Source organism: Amblyraja radiata, chromosome 18, assembly GCF_010909765.2.
Source record: "Amblyraja radiata isolate CabotCenter1 chromosome 18, sAmbRad1.1.pri, whole genome shotgun sequence".
NCBI lineage: Eukaryota > Metazoa > Chordata > Chondrichthyes > Rajiformes > Rajidae > Amblyraja > Amblyraja radiata.
In genome coordinates this window covers 34,516,012-34,541,284 of record NC_045973.1, presented here as the reverse complement: position 1 = coordinate 34,541,284, position 25,273 = coordinate 34,516,012, and the positions used below count along the sequence as shown (strand labels likewise).

At 44.1% G+C, this 25,273-nt stretch overlaps 1 protein-coding gene across 3 annotated transcripts in view; it reads right to left on the bottom strand.

The window, feature by feature from the left end:
- LOC116983374 (deoxyribonuclease gamma-like) overlaps positions 1–25,273 on the bottom strand; it is a 57,957-nt gene that overhangs the window by 18,444 nt on the left and 14,240 nt on the right. For 2 of the 3 annotated variants that reach the window (XM_033037102.1, XM_033037101.1), the window contains exons 3-5: positions 12,097–12,185; positions 8,755–8,838; positions 557–669 (exon numbers count right to left, since the gene is read on the bottom strand). In XM_033037102.1, the coding sequence (XP_032892993.1) occupies positions 557–669; positions 8,755–8,838; positions 12,097–12,185 (286 nt within the window). The remainder of the gene's footprint in view (positions 1–556; positions 670–8,754; positions 8,839–12,096; positions 12,186–25,273) is intronic. The other variant, XM_033037103.1, reaches the window with a different exon arrangement.

Sequence of the window (25,273 nt, the reverse complement as noted above, 5' to 3'; positions counted from 1 at the left end):
CGACCTCTGGGAGGAATCGAACGGTATTGGAATGGTTTGCCTTGACCGCCAAGGGGCTGAGATACCGGTCGGCTGTGGGAACGGATTTGGTGGCTCCAGCCAGGCCGGAGTTCCAGAGCCCCGGCCACAGAGGCAAATTCGCCCCACTGATCAGCCACCGTAGTTCCAATGAGGTCGAGATCGGCCGCCTCACCCATCCTGGGCTCCACATTTTTTTGGGGGGGGGGGGGCGGGGATTTCTGATGGAGATTTCAAGTGCGCTCTTGGAATTTTGTCTGGATTAAAGGAAATGCCGGACCACCAGTAGCCAGTAAATTGGTGGTGGACCTGTATCTATAATTTAAAATATGTGCCAGTAATAGGAAGAGGTCACATGCGAGTAACACTGCATGATTTGGCCTTATATTTGTTATCCACATCCCTTCATTTCCTGGGAAATTGTCCTGGGTTCTTGGCCTATATGTCTATGATGCTGTGGACACCCACTTGCATATGATTTACAGATATGGTGTAACCAGCATCCCATACATATTTGTGAGACTGCAAGGACCTTTACCTGTGGTTGGCGATTTGAATTGAATCACAAATGGTTCTCTGGAGAAAGCATCTTCATCACCCGGCTGCATATCATCGTATTGAAAGGTTCTCTTCAATTGCACGATATCATCACTGCAAGGAGAATTTATGAATGAATGAGGTCAAATAGTTACATGGATTAAGCCGTACAGAACTCTAGACTGAAGATATCAGAGTTGATCAAAAAACTGTCTCAGGGCAAAAAAGACACAAAAACGTTGGAGTAACTCAGCGGGTCTGGCAGCATCTCTGGAGAAAAGGAATAGGTAACATTTTGGGTCGGAACATCGTCAGACTTGAAGCATCACCCTTTTCTAAAGAGATGCCTGACCTGTTGAGTTACTCCAGCATTTCGTGTCAATCTCTGGTATAAACCAGCATCTGCAGTTTCTTCCTACTCAGGAAAAACAGAATTTAGCCTGAAGTAAACTTACAATTAATTACTGTGAAATCACATTACTGGCACATATTTTAAATTACAGATACTATTCCCAGTATAATGACAGTATGAATAGTGGCAATAAAAATCATATCTCCCCAATCACCACTAATGTTGCAGACACTGAGAACTCTAGAATACTAAACAACCACAGTCGTTTATCATTCTATATCTGTAAATTAGCACAAAATCTGTATATAACAGGTACCCAAAATTGAAACACCAGTCTATTGACACCCCCCAAAATAAAAATTGTGACCCCACTCTCTTTCTGTATGTATTTCCTTGAAGCTGAATAAAGTCAATATGTTTCTCACCATGAAGACTTGAGGAACTGCAGATGCTGGTTTACAAAAAAAAAGGTACAAACTGCTCGAGTAACTCGGAGGGTCAGGCATCATCTCTGGAGAACATGAAGAGGTGGATTTTTCGGACGGGACCCCTCTTCAGACTGAAGAAGGGTCCCGACCCAAAGCGTCACCTATACTTGCAAAATCAATCTGAAGAAGGGTCCTAATCCGAAACATTACCTATTCAGCTGCTCCAGTTTCCACCCATATCCCAAAGACATATGTAGTTTAAATGGCCACTGTAAACAGCCCCTAGTTTACAGGTAAAATCTGGGGAACTCAACATCAACGGGAGGAGAATAAAATGGGTTAGTGTAGGATTAGTGTCTGCTTGTTAGTTGACATAAACTCTGGGCTGAAAGGCCTTCTTCTGTGCTGTATAATTCCACGACTCTACAAGGTGTTGCAAGATGCTTCAGCAACCTCAACAAGAAAGAAGAAAGAAGAAAATTTACAGCAAGAGGGGATGAGCTGTGATAATTTTTAAACAAAGAATGATAAAGGTTGTTGACTGTTCTGTCGTTCATGACGCCTGCCGACGTTAGTGGTGTTTGGGGAGATTTTACTTTCACTGCCACTATTCATACATGCCATTGTTCTTGGAATTGTATCTGTGATTTACAATGTGTGCCAGTAATGGGACTCCGCATTAATCATTTATTTCGGGCACAAATCTTTCATTCACGAGCACAAGTATAATCAGGTACGAGTGGAGGACTCTGCCCATTAACTTGTCAATCACTGCCTTTACTGCTACTCAAAGAATGCCAAACTACACTGATCTTCACAGCATAGATAGAACAATACTCTTGTGCGTCGAGCAGGGCAATATGCATTGAGTTAAAATGTACTATGAAGTGGGAGGTTGCAATTTGTAAGCTCCTTCCAACTCATTTTGAATGCTTTGTGTTGAACCAGCAACCTGGCACACAGGGATGGGATATTGCATGCTTATGATTGTATTCAATCATATGCAGCTGATGGAACTGCTGCCTCACAGCGCCAGAGACCCATGCTCGATCCTATGGGCACTATCTGTGTGGAGTTTGCACATTTTCCCTGTGACCGTGTGGGTTTTCTGCTGATGCTCCGGTTTCTTCCCGAATACCAAAGACGTGCAGGTTTGTTGATTAATTGTCGACTGTAAATTACCCCATGCAGGTACAGCAGGCCGTGAAGAAAGCTAATGGCATGTTGGCTTTCATTGTGAGAGGATTTTAGTTTAGGAGCTAGGAGGTCCTACTGTACAGGGCCCTGGTAATACTGCAGTTTCTGTCTATTGAGGGAGTGCAGCATAGGTTCACAAGGTTAATTCCCAGAATGGCGGGCTGACATATGAGGAAAGAATGGGTTGGCTGGGCTTGTATTTGCTGGAATTTAGAAGGATGAGAGGGAGTCTTATAGAAATATCAAATTCTTAGAAGATTGCACAGGGTAGATGCAGGAAAAAAAAATCCTGATATTTGGGGAGTCCAGAACCAGGGGTCACAGTTTAAGAATAAGGGGTAGGGCATTTAGGATTCAGATGAGGAAAAACTATTTCACCCAGAGAGTTGTGAATCTGTGGAATTCGCTACCACAGAAGGCAGTGGAGGCCAATTCACTGGATGTTTTCAAGAGAGAATTAGATTTAGCTCTTAGGGCTAACGGAATCAAGGGATAAGGGGAAAAAGCAGGATTTTGGATGATTAGCCATGATCATATTGAAGGGCTGAATGGCCTACTCTTGCACCTATTTTCTATGTTTCTATGCAAGGAGTGGATGAGGAAGTGGGATAACATTGAACTAGTGTGAATGATTGAATGGTCAGTGGGGGCTCGTGGGCCATTCCATGCTGCATCTCAATATTTCAATGGTCAAGGAAATATTCTTAATAACAAGTATTGCCGAGAAAAGGACTTCTTGTTTCAGACATATTTAAATAGTAAACATTGGCAACTGGTCCACCACCGATTTTCCGGCAATTTAATCCGGACAAAATCCGGACAAAATTACGAGAACACTTGAAGTTCACTGGGCAGCCACAGATGGCGCTGAAGGACATGTCCCTCCGCTCCAAAAATAGCTATTTGTTTACATCTGCAGTTGTTGGTGGGGATTCTTATTTTGCTAGCTATGGTTTCTAAGCAAGGTCCTCATGTCAGTGGTGGTGCCTAGAATAAACACATTTATTTAACATTGAATATTTGTTGTATTTACGCTTTTAGATGTCCATGGTGCTTTAGAGACACGGGAAGGGTATAATTAGTGGGACAGAGGTGTATTATTGGATCATTATTATGTGGCCTGGCAAAATGGATACTCTGACAACGCTCTGGAATCAGAAGGGGCAGGAAACAGGTGGTGGACCTGTATTAGTAAAATCTGAAGATAGTCACAAAAAGCTGGAGTAACTCGGCAGGACAGGCAGCATCTCTGGAGAGAAGGAATGGGTGTAAAATCTGCATACCCTGCCTCTCATTGATTTCTGTTTATAAATTCTCTTGACTACAATTTGAATGGAAAAAAAGCAGGTAAAAGCATCACTCTCTTATTACACACGCAAGAATACAGATTACACATACATTTGGAAGGAAATTGTTAGAATAAGGATGAAATGGATAACTTTAAAATTGAAGCCAATTTCTATCTATCCTTTAACCCATATTCAATAACATGAGAGGTTGACTGGCATGTTTTTCTCATATATTGTATGAATTAGTTGAAAATGATATTATAGGTGGTATATTTCTCAGAATTATCATTCTATAATTTATAGAAGATAGGCACAAACTGCTGGAATGCAGCAGGATAGGCAGCATCTCTGGAGAGAGGGAATGGGTGATGTTTCGGGGTCAAGACCCTTCTTCTTCATAATTAATATCCATGTTATTAAAATCTCCACCTCTCACAATTTATTCAGCTGCGGTTAGCTAGTAAGACTGAATTGATCTTCAGTTGGGAAGATTCACTCAGAAATCTCCAGCCTGCCTTTCGGCAATGGAACCATGAACTTGTTTACGACATACCTTCACAAGAACTTGCCATATATCATCAGCTTTGTTTTTGAAAAATACAGTCATATTACTTGGCCACTGGCCAAAGATCTGTTTCCACATCGCAATTAAAATGCAATCGAAGCTTTCTACAGCTAGGAGATAGAGTGCTGAAACATGTCTGGCTACTTTTAAGTCATCTCTCTGTACTTTCGTGATTCCTTGTCAATTAAGGCAATTCTGGTTGCCCATTTACAGAAAGGATGTGGAGGCTTTGGAGAAGAGGTTTACCAGAAATGCTACCTTAATTCAGGAGTTTTGGACACAAGGAGACATTGGAAACATGTAAGCCAATCTGTTCACAGTGAAATCCAAGAACCAGCAATGAGACCATAACTATAATAGGATTTGGTGGCATAGAGAGGTGAATATTGACCAGTATCATAGGCTCTTTAGTGTCTACCTGTGTGTAGTACGGATGGACAATAAATACCAACCCTGCCAATAACATTCAAATCCAGACAGGCAAACAGACAGACAGGGAACTGCAGATGCTGGTTTATACTGAATATAGACAGAAAATGCTGGAGTAACTCAGTGGGTCAGGCAGTGTCTCTGGAGAAAAGGAATAGGTGACGTTTCCGGTCAGAACCTTTCTTCAGACAGATAGATAAATAAAACCGGCCTCAATTAAATGTGTATGCTTCTAGAGTGGGCCTTGTTACCACATTAGACGCAGAGAAAGCCGAACCTCGGGAGTAAGATCCTCTTGATGCTTATTTCATTTATTCTCTGAATGATCCTGTCTATGGTTAACATCACGGAATGGAAACATCTATTTGCATTTAGGATAAATAAAGACAAGCAGGCTACTGAACACGATGAACTCCAAAGAAACTCCAATTGCCAATTGATCTTGGTTACAATATGGACCGGGCTTTGTTTTGGATTTTGCACTCTATCGTTTCGTCTTATTTATTGAAATTGTTTATGTTTGTTTATGATATTATCTGTTGACTACCATGTTTACAAACCTGTTTAAGAAGGAACTGCAGATGCTGGAAAATTGAAGGTACACAAAAAAGCTGGAGAAACTCAGCGGGTGCGGCAGCATCTATGGAGCGAAGGAAATAGGCCTATTTCCTTCGCTCCATAGATGTTTACAAACCTGTTGAGCCCCTGCAATAAGAATGTCATTGTTCTGTTTCAGTACAATGACAATAAAACACTTGACTCCTGACTCTGATCACTTGAGAGTGAGAGAGTCACAGCATGGAAACAGGCCCTTCGGCCTAACTTGCCCACACCCTGACCAACATGTCCCATCTACACTAGTCCCACCTGTCCTTGTTTGGCCCATATTCCACTAAAACTGTCCTATCCATGTGCCTGTCTAAATGTTTCTTAAATGTTGTAATAGTACCTGCCTCAACTTCCTCCTCCGGTAGCTCGTTCTATACACCTCTCAGGTTCATCTTAAATCTTTTTTCCCCTCACCTTAAACCTATGTCCTCTGTTTTTCAATTCCCCTTCTCTGGGCAAGAGACTCTGTGAGGTTATCTGGGCTATTCATCTCAAGATTTTGTACACTAGTGGATCATTTTGGATCCAGGCACCAAGGTCTGTTAACGCTGATAATTTAATAAAGTGCATAAATGATTGGCATTGCAGAGATAAGTTTGCAGTGTTTCAGGGCTCTGCAGACAACTGACGCCTCTGGCTTTAATCTAGAAGATACATATTTATGTCAGAATTGAGGATAGCCATATGATGGCTCCACTCCTGTGCTAAACCTTTTTAGGTTTGCACAGCACAGCAGCTAATGCAAGCATATAACCAAATTAACACATCTCCATCATCTAATAATCCACATGCAAAGCTTTTCTACATGCTTGTGAGTCATTACCAGGGTCAATCAATATGAATGTCTCTGCTAAACCTTCAGACTTTCCATTAGACTTTAGAGATACAGCACGGAAACTGGTCCCTTGGCCCACTGAGTCTGTGCTGCCCAGCAATCACCCCGTACACTAATACTATCCAACACATTAGGAACAATTTACAATTTTTACCGCTGCCAATTAACCTATGTGCCTTTGGAGAACATGATAACTATTCTCATCTATTTGCGTCCAAATCAAGAGTTTTGAATTTCAGCTTGCGCTGCAAGTGACTGTTGTCTGAGAGAAGTGTAAAAGCAGCTTTGGACTTGCTTGTGAAGTGCTTTTAAGATATTGTACACACTGTACGCTTTTGTGGTGAAATGCATTGCATTGCAGAAAACAATTCCTATGCAACAGGGTACACTTTAAAGCCTGTGTCACAACTTCTGCTCATCAGGGTGCAGTCAATTTCCCCAACAAAGGAGCTGCCATGAAATTTGGATGATCAGCCTCTGATCATATTGAATGGCAATGCTGGCTCGAAGGGCCGAATGGCCTACTCCTGCACCTATGTTCTCTGTACCTATGCCATCTTTACCCATCAACTGGGTGTAAGACGCTGGTGTTTGTCGCCTTTGTTGCAAATTCTAATACAGCGATTGTATCACCAATAGCTGGACAAAAACAGGTTCAGGCTGATGGGGCTTTTTGTCCTCATATTTTTTGCTGTCGAAATTTTAATTAATGAATTGTGTATTGCTTCAGTTTATCCCTGTAGCACAGTCCTTAACGTTTAGCTCCATCTAATCTCCGACTCTGTGGCACCGTACAGCACCAAATGTTCGTTGAGCCTTGTCAATTGTCACTTCTTCTGGAACGGATCTGCCGTTCTGAAGTATCTGACAGCACTTCACATTTTCATTTCTTGTTCAGCCTTAAATGTGTAACTGAAGAAAAACAAATGATTGATAGTCAATGCAGATTCATTGGACCAAAGGGCCTGATTCTGTGTTGTATGACTCGATGATTCAGTTTTTTCTTTACATGAATGCTCTTGCATTTCTCAGCTAATTGATCAGCCACCTATAAAAAAAACTATAGTTCTCGAACGATCGGTTCTCAGCCTTTGTCTTTCCAAAATGCTAGCTTAATTGGAGACTTTTCCCTCAATTTTTAGCTTCCAGTAATTCATCTTGTTCTCTCTAATTGAAATAATTCACAGTGAACAGTTCATCAGTTCAGTAAACTTTGCAATATCACATGAATCTTTAACCAAGGCAGTGAACAATTAAATAGCTAGCTTCAATACAGAGCCTTTCTGAACATGAACAGATTTAATGGTATTGCTTCATTATTGTCGCCTGCATTGAGATACAGTAAATAAAACGTTGTTTCACGTACTATCCAGGCAAATCATACATTGGTAGGGCAGAAGAGAAAAAGTAAACAGAGTGCAGATTATAATGTTGGAGCCACAGTGAAAGTGTAGATAAAAAACAGTGCAAACAGCAAAGAAGTGAATTGGAATATGGCGAGGTTCGTCCTAGCATATGAGCTTTGTCTCTCACGACTGTACATATTGCTTCAGACCAGTGGAACGATAGTTTCCTGACCAAACTTCCTCCCTCAATCATTTATGCCAAAGATTGAGGTAAAATGCTGGTCCGGCAGCATCTCTGGAGAAAGGAAATAGGTGACGTTTCAGACTCTGAAGATGTCTGAAGAAGGGTCTCAACCCGAAACATCACCTATTCCCTTTCTCCAGAGATGCTGCCTGGCCCACTGAGTTGCTCCAGCATTTTATGCCCAACTTCGGTGTAAACCAGCATTTGTAGCTCCTTCCTACACAGTCTTTCCACTGACTGGATAGCACGCAACAACCTTTTCACTGTACCTTGGTACACCAGCAATCTCCATACACGAGCACCATCCTACACACTAGGGACAATTTACAGAAGCCAATTAACCCACAAACTTATACGTCTTTGGAATGTGGGAGGAAACTGGAGCACCTGGAGAAAACCCACGCTATCACAGGGAGAATGTACAAACTCGGCACAGACAGCACCCGTAGTCAGGATCAATCCCGTGTCTCTGGAACTGTGAGGCAGCAACTCTATCATTGTCCCACTGTGTCACTGTCCTGATATCTGCAGTTTTTTTAATTAATGTTAATCTTTCTTTGTTTAATCTGTTTGAAAAATTACAGCGATGATTAGCTTTGGTATGTTCGGTGCAGTAAAGCAAACTATAATAATGCTCAGCAGATATCATGGGGCTGTATTTTAATTTGACTCCTTTGATTGGAAGCACACTGGATTAGTTGCCAAACTGTTTTTTTTTCAACCCTGTGCAGAAAATGTATTCTCCTCTATCTGCTCATTCTCTGGGTTTCCTGCTCATTGTCGACATTAAAATTGCCACTCTATTCATAATCTGTATCTATAAAGATTTTAAGCAAATTTTAATTGCATCAGGTACTTAGATGCTCCTTTGAGTTTGAAATGTTTCCCAGTGTTGTTTCACTCACCGATAAATGAAGAGATATTGCTCCTTGTACCTCCCTCGCCCTAAGCGGTTGCTTAGTATGGAGGAGTAATGATTTGTAGCCTGTCTGGAAATGAGAAGAAATGAAAAATTAAACTCAAAGGGCTGCAAGCCTATTCTTGAGATAGACACAAAGTGCGTGAGTAACTCAGCAGGTCAGGCAGCAGCTCTGCAGAGAGTGAGTAGGTGGCGTTTCGGGTCTGGATCTTTCTTCAGACTGAAAGTTGGGGGAGGAAGAGCTGGAGGTGAGAAAAGTCCAGGACGGAGTTGGTAACACTCTTGGCATTGGTTTATTTTTGCCACATGTACCAAGATACAGTAAAAAACTTTATTTTGCGTTGTATATCCCTGGCAAATCATGACATATGTGAGTACAACAAGTAGTGCAAAAGAGAAAATAAATAGTGTAGAATATGTGTAGAAAGAAACTGCAGGCTGGTTTATACCAAAGATAGACAGAAGATGCTGGAGTAACTCAGCAGCTCAGGCAGCACCTCTGGAGAAAAAGGATGGGTGACGTTTCGGGTCGGGACTGAAGTTTGAAAAATGGTCCCGACCCGAAATGTCACCCATCCTTTTATCTCCAGCGGTGCTGCCTGACATGTTGAGTTACCCAGCACTTACTGCCTATCAGAGTGTAGAATAGGGCGGCACAGTTGCGCAACGGTAGAATTGCTGTCTTACAGCGCCAGAGACCCGCGTCCCAGGTTCGATCCTGACTACGGGTGCCATCTGTACGGAGTTTGTACGTTCTCCACGTTACCAGTGTGGGTTTTCACCGAGATCTTTGGTTTCCTCCCACACTCCAAAGACGTACGGGTTTGTAGGTTAATTGGCTTGGTCTAAATGTAAATTGTTCCCAGTGTATGTAGGACTGGTGTCAGTGTGTGGGGGTCGCTGGTCGGTGTGGACCCGGTGGGCCGAAGGGCCTGTTTCCACGTTGTATCTCTAAACTAAAACTAACCTAAAAAATATAGTGTCATAGCTACAGAGAAATCACAGATTAAAAAAATGCAAGGGCCACATCAAGAATACATCAGAAAATCAGGGATACATCCTTAGCATGTGAGAGATGTGTTTGAGATTAAGTAACAGGAGAAGTAGCCATTGGTGAATCTGGCGGTACAAGCGTTCAAGTTTTTGTATCCTCTGTCTGAAGAGAGAGGGGAGAAGGGAGAATAACCACGGTGTGTGCAGTCATTAATTATGTGGACTGCTTTCCTGAGGCAGCGTGAAGTATAGATAGAGTTGATCGTGGGGGGAGTTGTGGGGAAGTGGGGGGGGGGGGGTAGGTTAGTTTATGTGAAGGACAGGGCTGCATTTACAAATCTCTGCAGTTTCTTATGGAATTGGGCAGAGCAGTTGCCAAATCAAGCTGTGATGCATCCTGATATGATATTGTTATACTCTTGGCATATGCCAGAAGAATGAATAATGTTAATTATGATAAGGTAAGTATTATTGCATACTGCATAATAAAATAAAAACTGCATCTTGACAGTGACTAAAAACAGGCACGTTTTTCATTGATTTTAAGAAACATTTCATACATTAACTTTCTCAACTACAGTGTAACACTGCTAGGAGTGATTGTGGATGTAGAAATGATAGTGGTGTTGTGATAGGCATATGGATAAGCAGGATGTGAAAGGATATGGATCATATGCAGGCAGATAAGAGTTAGTCCTGGCAACATACTCGCCACATTATTGTAGGTTGAATGGCCTGTTCCTGGACTGTACCACTGTGTCCTATAAGGTGTCATAGAGCTTCATAGCTAATGGATTACTAGACCACCACTAATTTTCCCGCTCCCCTTCTGGATTATCCCGAGCCTTTCTGGATTATCCGTTGTTCCGCACCAACAGAGGTCACAGACTCCGAGAGGATTCTAACGGTACCAAAAGAATTTGCCAAGGCTGCCCAGGTGCCGAGATACACCAGGAGATACTGGCCCGCAAAGTTGAACTCGGAAGTCGGCCATGGGGATTGATCTGCTGGCTTCGGCCGGGTCGGAGTTCCAGAGCCCCGGCCACAGGGGGCAAATTCAACCCGCTGTTTGGCGCCTAACTTCCAATGAGGTCGATATCGACCGCCTCACACAGCCTAGGTGCCACAGTTTCAGGCGGACTTCCAGGGGTGGGGAGGGGGTGGATGGATTTCAAGTGCACTCTCGTAATTTTGTCCGGATTAAAGGATGTGCCGGACCACCAGTTGCCGTAAAATCGATGGGAAGCCTGTGGTATGAAAAAGTTTGAAACGCAGCCATCCTGTACGCATCAAGTTCTTACGGACAATAAAATGATCTTGACCAGATAATCTAAGCAGAACAAGCAAATCACTCCATCAGGAGTGCTTCTCAAGTTCAAGTACAACCTATGCCTCCTGTACTGGTCCCAACTTCCATGGAAGAGAGCTCAGTGATCCCTATACTTGAAGCCCTTCCCCCCAGCACCAGTTCCTTTCCACCATTTATCCACACCATCTTCCCGCTCCTTGTCTCAGTAGCTTGTGGCACAGGGAACAATCCTAACAGCCCTGGAGGTCCCACTTTTCAACTTACTACCTAACTCCCTATATTCTCTTTGCAGGATCTCATCTGTCTTCCATCTATCCTGTTGGTACCTCATGGTCCGCTTGAGTAGCTTAAAACCCAACAGTATCAACATTGAATTCTCCAATTTTAGTTAACAACTAACCCCCCCCCCCCCCCTTTTTCCCTCTCTCTTCTCCTACCCCCACAGTGTGCGTGCCTATTTCCCTCCCCCCCCTATATTTAACACGGAGATTGGCAGGTTCTTGATTAGCAAGGGTGTCAAAGGTTACGGGGAAAATGCAGGAAAATGGGAGGGAAAGATCATGATTGAATGGTGAAGAATACTCGATAGGCTGAATAACCTAATTCTACTCCTATGACATGAACTTATTAAACATCACCCATATATGTCCTCCAAGTTGCTTCCTGACCTGCTGAGTTACTCCAGCCCTTTGATTTATTTTGTTGCCAGCAGTATAGACAACAGCCTCTGGCAGCTCACCCTCCCTTTCACAATGTCATTGACACCCTTATGATTTACTAGGCCTGCTGTTGTGTATGATTTGAACTAAACTCCAATGTATGTAGACAAGACACAAAATGGCAGGAACTCTTCCCCTGCAGAACAGTTGAATCAATTGAATTTTATGACATTTGCCACAAATATTAAATTTATTTCACCACTTGCCATTTGAGAATCAAACTCGTGACTTCAGCCTGTAATGTACCATACCTCCTCTTTTCACTCACAATCAAATCTAAATAGTTTTGATTAGTGCCAAGACTTACTTATTTAGCTCCTCCAGCAGCCTTGCAGCAGCTTCTTCAGTCTTGTCAACGACTTCCATTATTAAGGTGATGTCATAACGTAACAGAATCTATAGATATATAACATTGCATTATGTTATGTAGCCTGGTTTAACACTACCAAGTTTAGGTTGACTTATTGTTGTCCTATGTACCTATGAATAGGTACAGTGATAAGCTTTGTTTTGCATGCTATCCAATCAATCAGATAATACTATCTATCTATATATTACTAAAAGTCTGATCTTGACCTCTTTTTGCCCACTGTGCTGCGATTTCCGAGAGAACGCCGCCACTTATGGCCGTCATTTTTGGCCACCTCACTCAGTACCCCCTTCCGCCTTCCGGGACTGGAGGATTTTTCCCATCGATGAAAAATCAGAGAGATATTAATGGGTTTTTTTAATTTGCCATTCTCTCTGTTGCCCACGCTGGCGGCAGGGGGGAGGGACTATAAAACCTGGACGTGTAGTCCCTCACTCAGTCTCTGCCAGACCCAGGAAGCTAGAGGGTCACGGCTCTCTGAGCTGCGAATAACACTGAACGCACAACTACTCCACGGTGAATCCCCGCGATGCAGCTGTAAAATGGCTGCTGCCCAATTGTTTGCCTCGCCTTTTTAATAAGTTTGTGTTCACAAAATGAATTTTGGTTGTCAGGTGGCTGCAGCCCAATTGTTTGCCTCGCCTTTTTAAAAAGTTTCTGTTCACAAAATGAATTTTGGTTGTCACGTGGCTGCAGCCCAATTGTTTGCCTTGGCTTGGCTTGGGTTTTAAAATCGTTGCAACAGTTGGATGCCAGCCCAAGAATCCATTCGGCCCACAATGTCTATACTAGCCCTCTGGAAACCAGTACCTTCGGCCCGCAACACCCATACTAGCGCAACAGACAGCCCCCCCACAACTGGCGAGCAATATTGGAATTGGTGGAGAAATGGAATATTACGTTGGTGACCAGCCCTCCCGTGTGATGCTGGGACCCAACGGGTCCCACTTAGTCTAGTATCTTTATAAAATTCTAGTGTCACAAAAACATAAGGTAATGTAAGAATTTCATTGTTCCATTGTTGGTACATATGACAAACACTCTTGACTCTTGATGGGCAAAGATTTTGTAAACTTAAGCATGTTGCTTGTTTGGCTGTCGATACCAATAATATATGCATTGGGTCAAGGCTGCTTGGTAGACTGGGTTTCATGCTTCACAATTGGCCTCTCAAAGCACTTCATGCCGGTGTATGTCAAGGTCACTGGGTGGCAGTCGCTAAGGCATTAGATCGTGTTTTTCCTCAGCACTTGATAGTGATCTTCTTGAAGCAGGTGGGTACCTCAGAACGGAGTGGAGAGAGATTATCATGTTTCCGTACACTGTGGGTGGCTCAATTTGTAATCACGTGTAGTCTTTCCGCTGAGGGGTGAGCACACAACAAAAGCTTATCACTGTACCTCGGTACATGTGGCCATAAACAAAACTAAGTTCAATATAAGTATGACCCAGTGTATACCTATATGGGAGAGCTCACGGCAGACTTGCATTGGCTTGGTGGCAGAGAAATAAGTGCAGGTTTAGAGGCTCTGGTACATGTAAGCATAGATCATGGCCCCTAGCATCCTTTGTGGCGAAGAGGGAATAATAGGCTTTCAGAGACGAGGTTCGGAGGGAGAATAGTGAAGGGAAAAAATCAATTATGTTGCATAAACATGAATTCAAGTAAAATGTGTGTGAATACTGGCTGAATTCCAAAAGAGGACTGGATAACATGAGAGGGGATCCTATAAAGATACATAAAATTCTTAAAGGATTATACATGCTAGATGCAGGAAAAATGTTCCCGATGTTTGGGGGAGTCCAGAACCAGGGGTCACAGTTTTCGAATAAGGGGTAGACCATTTAGGACTGAGATGAGGAAACACTTTTTCACCCAGAGAGTTGTGAATCTGTGGAATTCTCTGCCACAGAAGGCAGTGGAGGCCAATTCACTGGATGTTTTCAAGAGGGAGTTTAGCTTTTAGTGCTAAAGGAATCAAGGGATATTGGGAAAATACAGGATCGGGGTACTGATTTTAGATAATCAGCCATGATCATATTGAATGGCCGAATGACTCGAGGGGCCAAAACTCCTACACCTATGTTTCTGTCCTTTTATTCCGAGGCTATGCCTTCTGGTCCTAGGCTCTCCCACTGATGAAAACATCCTCTCCACCTCCACTCTAGCCAGGCCTTTCACTATTTGGTAAGTTTCAATGAGGTGTCCCCTCATCCTAAACTCCAGCGAGTACGGGCCCAGAGCCATCAAACGCTCATCATACCTTAACCCAATCATCCCTGGGATCGTTCTCGTAAACCTCCTCTGGACCCTCTCCAATGCCAGCACATCCCTCCTCAGATAAGGGGCCTAAAACGGCTCACCATGTTTGAAGCTGGTCTAACCAGCTGTGCCACTGTGCCACCCAGTAGATGCTAACTGGACATGATCATTGACTGGCACTTGAACAGCTGTACATAGCATATTGCCATGAATGATAATTCATGAGCATGGGCCCGAGTATTGCTCAGGTTGAGCTGCATTAAGGCAGGGACGGTTTCATCATCTGAAGAGCTGCAGACAAAACCGATGACTGTGCAATGACTATTGAATATCATTACTTCTGTCTCTGTGGTAAATGGAAAGTTATTGATGAAGCAGCTGTAGTTTGTCCTTGCAGCTGTTCCCTTTGGCCACATGAACACAAGAAAATAAGAGCAGGAATGGGCCATCTGGTTGCTCAAGACCGGCTTGCCATTCAATATGATCATGACCGATCCATGTTGGCCTCAACTCCTCTTCTGTGCTAGTTCCCTCGAGCCTTCAATTCCCCAATATTTTGATAATCTTTCTATCTTTAAATATGTCTAATGATCGAACCTCTACATCTCTCTGGGGTGAATAACTTCCGGGATTCACCTCCCTCTGTGAAAATAACATTCCACGCATGTCTATTTAACATGTTTGGCACCTTATGCAGGGCCGGCCTTAAGCCGATTGGACCGGTTGCTCCCAATTGGGCTCCGCGAGTAAGGGGGCCCCGCTCCAGAGTAATCTACTCTTGACTCGGGTAGATCTACCCCAGGTGGAGGGGGGAGAGGGGTGGAGAGAGAGTAGAGGGGAAAGAAAGGGAAGAAAAAGTAGGAGGCAGTGCCGGATTTAGATGAAGAGAGGCCCTAAGCTGTTCCACTTGTGAGGCCCCCAACGACCGGACAGCCATGGCGGCCAAATCTCCCACAATTCAAAGCGAGGGAGAAAGTGCCCAGCGCCGACCAGTTGCCGTTGCAGTGCGCATGCGCAGGGCGGCCGATGATGTGCTGGCCGTGGTTGTGCGCATGTGCAAGGCGGCCTGCCGTGCCGGCGGATGAGGAGCGAGCGGAGCCCGGCGGCCCGGACACGGATAGCGGGGGGAGATGGAGAGAGAGAGATAGAGAGGGGGGCCGCCCAGAGTTGAACGGTAGGTGTTCTGCCTTGGCCGGAGGCCCCTCTAGACCTCGAGGCCCATCAATTTTTTCGGGGGGCCTCCTAGAAAATGGGGGCCCTAAGCTGTAGCTTGTTTAGCTTATACATAAATCCGGCACTGGCAGGAGGTGTGAGAGGGATTGGAGAAGGGGGAGAGGGGGAGGTGGGTCGTTCGCTCACAGTCCCAGGGCAGCGCTCCCGCCCCTCCAGTCACTGTGCTTCACGCACACAGCCCCGGCTCCCCCCCTCACTCTCCCCGGGGAGACGTGGTGAGCAACACAGGAAGGGCCGGGGGTTGGAGCAACGTTTACAAACCTCGGCCTCAGCTCATACCCGTCCATCCGGACCCCGGCATCCGCTCCCGCCGCAGGCCCTCTCTCTCCCTTCTCTCCTTCCCTTCCCTCCTTGCCTTCCCATCTTCCCTTCCCATCTTCCTCTCTCTCTTTTCCCTTCTCTCCTTCGCTCCATCCCTCCTTTCTTTCCTTCCCTCTTTTCTCTACTTCCCTCCCTCCCTTCTCTCCTTCCCTCACACACACACACATCACGCACAGACAACTAACACGCACACATCAAGCACAGACAAGTAACACGCACACATCAAGCACAGGCAACTAACACGCACAGCCAATTAACACACACACGCACACACGCACACACGCACACACGCACACACGCACACACGCACACACACACACACACACACACACACCTAAGTTAGGATGGGGTAGAAGCCCAAACGGTAGGATGGGCCTGAAACCCAAAGTATAATGCCTGGACTGGTTTTTCACCAATGGTTATTGGTTTTCCAGTATCTATTTAATTAAATCACTTTTTTTTTCCATTTCACAGGCACTAAAACAAGTGGTATTGCAACTATGTACTTTTCAGAGGTGATCTACACATTTTGTTTATTACTTGTAGGCTTACATGTATGCAATTTTATATTAAAACTAGACTAAGTGGGACCCGTTGGGTCCCAGCATCACATCGGAGGGCTGGTCCCCCAACGCAATATTCCACCTCTCCACCAATTCCAATATTGGTGGCCAATGGTGGGGGGGGGGGGGCTTTCTGGAGTGCTAGTATGGGTGTTGTGGGCTGAAGGGACTGGTTTCCAGAGCTCTACTTCCTCCATCTTGCAGAGACTGAGCCAGGCCCACACTTCTGGGTTTTATAGTCCCTCCCCCTCCTACCAGAAGGGGCGTGGCCTTCATGGTGTGATTGACAGGGGAGAGAATCTCAACATTTTTTAAACACTAATAACTCTTTTATTTTTCTTTGGTGGGAAAAAACCTTGGCACCTGATGAGCGGAAGGGGACTAAGATGGCCAAATATCACAGCTGTAAGTGGTAGCGTTTTTTCTAAAATCAATATAAAGCACAAACAGGAAGTGGTCGAGGTTAGACTTTTAAATATATTGAAGGCAAGGCAACTTTAATTAGGCAAGGCAACTTTAATTAGGCAAGGCTTTATTGTATTCGGATAAGGGGGAGAATGAGGGCCAGGGCAGTTTACTGTTCTGTTTTACAGTTTACTGTTCTGGATGTCAGATGTGGGAGGTCATGGAGTCTGAGTGCCCTCCAGACGTCCACATCTGCGCCAGGTGCGTCGAGATGGGGCTCCTAAGGGACCGTGTTAGGAACCTGGAACAGCAACTCGATGACCTCTGTCTGCTCAGGGAGAGCGAGGAGGTCATAGATAGGAGTTACAGGGAGGTGGTCACTCCAAGACCACGGGAGACAGAAAACTGGGTCACAGTTAGGAAGGGCAACGGGCAGAGGCAGGGACTGGTGAGTACTTGAAAATAAGTACTCATGTTTGAGTAAGGGTGGGGGAGACAGCCTACCTGGGGGCAGCGACAGCGGCCGGGCCTCTGGCATAAAGACCGGTCCTGTTGCTCAGAAGGGTAAGGAAAAGAAGAGGAGGGCAATTGTAATAGGGGACTCTATAGTCAGGGGGTCGGATAGGCGATTCGGTGGACGCAGACAAGAGACCCGGATGGTAGTTTGCCTCCCTGGTGCCAGGGTCAGGGATGTGTCTGAACGGGTCCAAGAAATCCTGAAATGGGAGGGAGAGGAGCCTGAAGTTGTGGTACATATAGGTACCAACGACATAGGTAAAAAAAGAGAAGAGGTCCTGAAAGAAGAATTTAGGGAGTTAGGTAGAGAGTTAAGGAGAAGGACTGCAAAGGTAACAATCTCAGGATTACTGCCTGTGCCACGCGACAGTGAGAGTAGGAATGGAGCGAGGTGGAGGATAAATGAGTGGATGAGGGACTGGTGCAGTGGGTATGGATTCAAGTTTCTGGATCATTGGGACCTCTTTTGGGGAAGGTGTGACCTGTACAGAAAGGACGGGTTGCACTTGAACTCGAGGGGGACCAATATCCTGGCGGGGAGATTTGCAAAGGCTACTGGGGAGACTTTAAACTAGTATGGTTGGGGGGAGGGACTCAAATTGGGAAAGCTAGCAGTCAGTGAGTGAGGCAGGAGGCAGAGAATGGTAGCACTCTGACCCAAAATGTAGGGGAGAGAGAAGAAAAAGACAATAAACAGAGAATAAGAGAGGGTGGGTTTCTTAAATGTGTATATTTTAATGCTAGGAGCATTGTAAGAAAGGTGGATGAACTTAGAGCCTGGATTGACACCTGGAAGTATGATGTTGTGGCGATCAGTGAAACATGGTTGCAGGAGGGCTGTGATTGGAAACTAAATATTCCAGGATTTCGTTGCTTCAGGTGTGATAGAATTGGAGGGGCAAGAGGTGGAGGTGTTGCATTGCTTATTAGGGAAGATATTACAGCAGTGCTTTGGCAGGATAGATTAGAGGGCTCGTCTAGGGAGGCTATTTGGGTGGAACTGAGAAATGGGAAAGGGGTAGCAACACTTATAGGGGTGTATTATAGACCGCCAAATGGGGAGCGAGAATTGGAAGAACAAATATGTAAGGAGATTGCAGATATTAGTAGTAAGCGCAAGGTAGTGATTGTGGGAGATTTCAATTTTCCACACATAGACTGGGAAACACATTCTGTAAATGGGCTGGATGGGTTGGAGTTTGTAAAATGTGTGCAGGATAGTTTTTTGCAGCAATACATAGAAGTACCTACTAGAGAAGGGGCGGTGCTGGACCTCCTGTTAGGAAATGAGACGGGTCAGGTGGCAGAGGTATGCGTTGGGGAACAGTTCGGGACCAGTGATCACAATACCATTAGTTTCAATATAATTATGGAGAGGGTCAGAACTGGACCTAGGGTTGAGATTTTTGATTGGAGAAAGGCTAACTTTGAGGAGATGCGAAAGGATTTAAAAGGAGTAAATTGGGACATTTTGTTTTATGGGAAAGATGTGGAAGAGAAATGGAGTACATTTAAAGGTGAAATTTTAAGAGTACAGAATCTTTATGTCCCTGTTCGGTTGAAAGGAAATAGTAAAAATCGGAAAGAGCCATGGTTTTCAAGGGAAATTGGACACTTGGTTCGGAAAAAGAGGGAGATCTACAATAATTATAGGCAGCATGGAGTAAATGAGGTGCTTGAGGAGTATAAAGAATGTAAAAAGAATCTTGAGAAAGAAATTAGAAAAGCTAAAAGAAGATATGAGGTTGCTTTGGCAAGTAAGGTGAAAGTAAACCCAAAGGGTTTCTACAGCTATATTAATAGCAAAAGGATAACGAGGGATAAAATTGGTCCATTAGAGAGTCAGAGTGGACAGCTATCTGCAGAGCCAAAAGAGATGGGGGAGATATTGAACAATTTCTTTTCTTCGGTATTCACCAAGGAGAAGGATATTGAATTATGTGAGGTAAGGGAAACAAGTAGAGTAGCTATGGAAACTATGAGATTCAAAGAAGAGGAAGTACTGACACTTTTGAGAAATATAAAAGTGGATAAGTCTCCAGGTCCGGACAGGATATTCCCTAGGACATTGAGGGAAGTTAGTGTAGAAATAGCAGGGGCTATGACAGAAATATTTCAAATGTCATTAAAAACGGGAATAGTGCCGGAGGATTGGCGTACTGCGCATGCTGTTCCATTGTTTAAAAAGGGGTCTAAGAGTAAACCTAGCAATTATAGACCTGTTAGTTTGACGTCAGTGGTGGGCAAATTAATGGAAAGGATACTTAGAGATAATATATATAAGCATCTGGATAAACAGGGTCTGATTAGGAACAGTCAACATGGATTTGTGCCTGGAAGGTCATGTTTGACTAATCTTCTTGAATTTTTTGAAGAGGTTACTCGGGAAATTGATGAGGGTAAAGCAGTGGATGTTGTATATATGGACTTCAGTAAGGCCTTTGACAAGGTTCCTCACGGAAGGTTGGTTAAGAAGGTTCAATGGGTGGGTATTAATGGTGGAGTAGCAAGATGGATTCAACAGTGGCTGAATGGGAGATGCCAGAGAGTAATGGTGGATGGTTGTTTGTCAGGTTGGAGGCCAGTGACTAGTGGGGTGCCACAAGGATCTGTGTTGGGTCCACTGTTGTTTGTCATGTACATCAATGATCTGGATGATGGTGTGGTAAATTGGATTAGTAAGTATGCAGATGATACTAAGATAGGTGGGGTTGTGGATAATGAAGTAGATTTTCAAAGTCTACAGAGAGATTTATGCCAGTTGCAAGAGTGGACTGAAAGATGGCAGATGGAGTTTAATGCTGATAAGTGTGAGGTGCTACATCTTGGCAGGACAAATCAAAATAGGACGTACATGGTAAATGGTAGGGAATTGAAGAATGCAGGTGAACAGAGGGATCTGGGAATAACTGTGCACAGTTCCCTGAAAGTGGAATCTCATGTAGATAGGGTGGTAAAGAAAGCTTTTGGTGTGCTGGCCTTTATAAATCAGAGCATTGAGTATAGAAGTTGGGATGTAATGTTAAAATTGTACAAGGCATTGGTGAGGCCAATTCTGGAGTATGGGGTACAATTTTGGTCGCCTAATTATAGGAAGGATGTCAACAAAATAGAGAGAGTACAGAGGAGATTTACTAGAATGTTGCCTGGGTTTCAGCAACTAAGTTACAGAGAAAGGTTGAACAAGTTAGGGCTTTATTCTTTGGAGCGCAGAAGGTTAAGGGGGGACTTGATAGAGGTCTTAAAAATGATGAGAGGGATAGACAGAGTTGACGTGGATAAGCTTTTCCCACTGAGAATAGGGAAGATTCAAACAAGGGGACATGACTTGAGAATGAAGGGACAGAAGTTTAGGGGTAACATGAGGGGGAACTTCTTTACTCAGAGAGTGGTGGCTGTGTGGAATGAGCTTCCAGTGAAGGTGGTGGAGGCAGGTTCTTTTTTTTATCATTTAAAAATAAATTGGATAGTTATATGGACGGGAAAGGAATGGAGGGTTATGGTCTGAGTGCAGGTATATGGGACTAGGGGAGAATACGTGTTCGGCACGGACTAGAAGGGTCGAGATGGCCTGTTTCCGTGCTGTAATTGTTATATGGTTATATGGTTAAGGCAACTTTAATTAGGCAACTTTAATTAGGCAACACAGCTTTAGCATTTTCAAACCAAAGTCAACAGAGCTTTAGCATTTCCAAACTATATTTTAAAACCACATTAAGGGCACTAACAGGTCAGTAAAACCACTCACAGTTTAGTAGACATGTGTTCAGTGTTATTCACAGCTCAGACTGAGAGACGTGACCCTTTCGCCCACTCCATCTTGCAGAAACTGACTGAGGCACTCAACACGGGTTTTATAGTCCCTCCGGAAGGGTCGTGGCCTTCAGGAGAGAGAATCTCAACATTTTTTAAACACTAATAACTCTTTTATTTTTCATCGATGGGAAAAATTCTCTTGTCCTGCGCAGCGTAGGTGGACTCTGAGTAAGATGGCCAAAAATCTCAGCTGTAAGTGGCAGCGTTTTTTCTAAAATCAATATACAGAACAACAGGAAGTGGTCAAGATCAGACTTTTAGTAATATAGTATAGTATATACATGTAGCTTAGATCTGTTTGGTCCATTGTCGCATGCACTTTTTAAGCGCACATTCTGATTACTTTACATTCTACCATAGAGATATAAAGTCTATAATAGACTTTAATTATATTTCTATGATTCTACAAACCTTGGCTGGGAACCTGGGGCTTACCCCAATTGGGCCCCGCACCTCCTAAGGCCGGCCCTGACCTTATATCACCTATCTTTCCTTGTTTGAGACTCTCCCACTATTGAAAACATCTAAACTATTTACCCTGAGATGTCCCTGAGATAATTCAGATTTTATTTGCAAGAAATGTTTCGGGGTTACACCCTATATCTCTGCCAGAGATGCTGCCAGAGCTGCTGAGTTACTGCATGACTTTGTGCCTATCATACGTGATTAATTATGTTGGAATAAAAGTTTGTTATGTTATTCTCCTACCTTCTCCCCATAATCCCTGACAACCTTACTACTCAAGAATCTCAATCTCCACCTAAAAAATGTCAATTTATTTGGCCTCCACAACCTTCTGTGGCAACGAATTCCACAGATTCACCACCCTCTGACTAAAGAAATTCCTCCTCAAGTCAAGAGAGGTTAATGTCATGTGTCCCAGATAGGACAATGAAATTCATCTCTTTTCCTCATCTCCTTTCTAAAGGTACGTCCTTTTACTCTGAGGCTATGGCCTCTGGTCCTAGACTCTCCCACTAGTGGAACCATCCTCTCCACAGCCACTCTTTCCAGGCCACTCAACATTGGGTGGAACTGTCACCTCAGGACCTACAAAGGTGGAACGGAAGCAAATCATCCTCAAATCTCTGGGACAACCGATGAAGAAGATAGAAGTATGAAATTTAATGGCTAAAATATCATTTGTTCTATCCATATGTTGTGAATATCTTTATAAAATTCTAGTGTCACAAAAACTTAAGGTAATTTAAGAATTTCATTGTTCCATTGTCGGTATATATGACAAACACTCTTGACTCTTGATTGGCAAAGATTTTGTAAACTTAAGCATGTTGCTTGTTTGGCTGTCGATACCAATAATATATGCATTGGGTCAAGGCTGCTTGGTAGACTGGGTTTAATGCGTTTCATAATTGGCCTCTCAAAGCACTTCATGATGGTGGATGTCAAGGTCACTGGATGGTAGTCGCTAAGGCATTAGATCGTGCTTTTCCTCAGCACTTGATAGTGATCTTCTTGAAGCAGGTGGGTACCTCAGAACTGAGTGGAGAGAGATTATCATGTTTCTGTACACTGTGGATGGCTTAATTTGTAATCACGCGTAGTCTTTCCGCTGATGGGTGAGCACACAACAAAAGCTTATCACTGTACCTCGGTACATGTGGCAATAAACAAAACTAAGTTATCACCATTGATGATAATTTTCCAATGTTCTATAGACTCAGGATCAGTTCCTGTGGATTGGAGGGTAGCTAATGTTATCCCACTTTATAAGAAAGGCGGGAGAGAGAAAACGGGGAATTATAGACCAGTTAGCCTGACATCAGTGGTGGGGAAGATGCTGGAGTCAATTATAAAAGATGTGATAGCCGCACATTTGGATAGCAGTAGCAGGAACGGTCCGAGTCAGCATGGATTTATGAAGGGGAAATCGTGCTTGACTAATCGTCTGGAATTTTTTGAAGATGTAACTAGGAAAATGGACAAGGGAGAGCCAGTGGATGTAGTGTACCTGGACTTCCAGAAAGCATTTGATAAGGTCCCACATAGGAGATTAGTGGGCAAAATTAGGGCACATGGTATTGGAGGTAGAGTGCTGACATGGATAGAGAAGTGGTTGGCAAACAGGAAACAAAGAGTAGGGATTAACGGGTCCCTTTCAGAATGGCAGGCAGTGTCTAGTGGGGTACCACAAGGCTCGGTGCTGGGACCGCAGCTATTTACAATATACATCAATGATTTGGGTGAAGGGATTCAAAGTAACATTAGCAAATTTGCAGATGACACAAAGCTGGGTGGCAGTGTGAACTATGAGGAGGATGAGAGCAGGGAGGTTCTACTGCAGTTTACTGCACTCTACTGCAGGGAGGTTATACTGGAGTATAGGAGCAGGGAGGTTCTACTGCAGTTGACCACGCCTGGAATATTGCATACAGTTTTGGTCTCCTAATCGGAGGAAAGACCTTCTTGCCATAGAGGGAGTACAGAGAAGGTTCACCAGACTGACTCCTGGGACGTCAGGACTTTCATATGAAGAAAGACTGGATAGACTCGGCTTGTACTCGCTAGAATTTAGAAGATTGAGGGGGGATCTTATAGAAACGTACAAAATTCTTAAGGGGTTGGACAGGCTAGATGCAGGAAGATTATTCCCGATGTTGGGGAAGCCTATATCCATGCATTCCTTCTTCTCCACTGCTAGGGGCCGTGGTTCTATGCTTACATGTACCAGTGTCTCTAAACCTGCACTTATTTCTCGACCACCAAGCCAACGACAGTCTGCTGTGAGCTCTCTCATACAGGTATACACTGGGTCATACTTATCTTGAACTTATAGACAATAGACAATAGGCAATAGGTGCAGGAGTAGGCCATTTGACCCTTCGAGCCAGCTATTCAATGGCTGATCATCCCCAATCAGTACCCCGTTCCTGCCTTCTCCCCATAATCCCCTGACCGCTATTTTTAAGACCCCTATCTAGCTCTCTCTTGAAAGCATCCAGAGAACGTGTCTCCACCGCCCTCTGAGGCAGAGAATTCCACAGACTCACCAGTTAGAAAAAGTGTTTCCTCGTCTCTGTTCTAAATGGCTTACTCCTTATTCTTAAACTGTGGCCCCTGGTTCTGGACTCCCCCAACATCGGGAACATGTTTCCTGCCTCTAGTGTGTCCAAGCCCTTAACAATCTTACATGTTGCAATGAGATCTCCTCTCATCCTTCTAAACTCCAGAGTGTACAAGCCCAGCTGCTCCATTCTCTCAGTATATGACAGTCCCGCCATCCCGGGAATTAACCTTGTAAACCTCTGCTGCACTCCCTCAATAGCAAGACTGTCCTTTCTCAAATTAGGGGACCAAAACTGCACACAATACTCCAGGTGTGGTCTCACTAGGGTTCTGTACAACTGCAGATGACCTCTTTGCTCCTATATTCGATTCCTCTTGTTATAAAGGCCAACATGCCATTTGCTTTCTTCACTGCCTGCTGTACCTGCATGCTTACTTTCATAGACTGATGTACAAGGACCCCCAGATCCCGTGGTACTTCCCCTTTTCCCAACTTGACGCCATTTAGATAGTAATCTGCCTTCCTGTTTTTGCTACCAAAGTGGATAACCTCACATTTATCCACATTAAACGTCATCTGCCATGCATCTGCCCACTCCCCCAACCTGTCCAAGTCACCCTGCATTCTCATAGCATCATAGAAACATTGAAACATAGAAAATAGGTGCAGGAGTAGGCCACTCGGCCCTTCGAGCCTGCATTGCCATTCAATATGATCATTACATTGAGGGAGTACAGAGAAGGTTCACCAGACTGATTCCTGGGATGGCAGGACTTTCATATGAAGAAAGACTGGATAGACTCGGCTTGTACTCGCTAGAATTTAGAAGATTGAGGGGGGATCTTATAGAAACGTACAACATTCTTAAGGGGTTGGACAGGCTAGATGCAGGAAGATTGTTCCCGATGTTGGGGAAGTCCAGAACAAGGGGTCACAGTTTAAGGATAAGGGGGTAGTCTTTTAGGACCG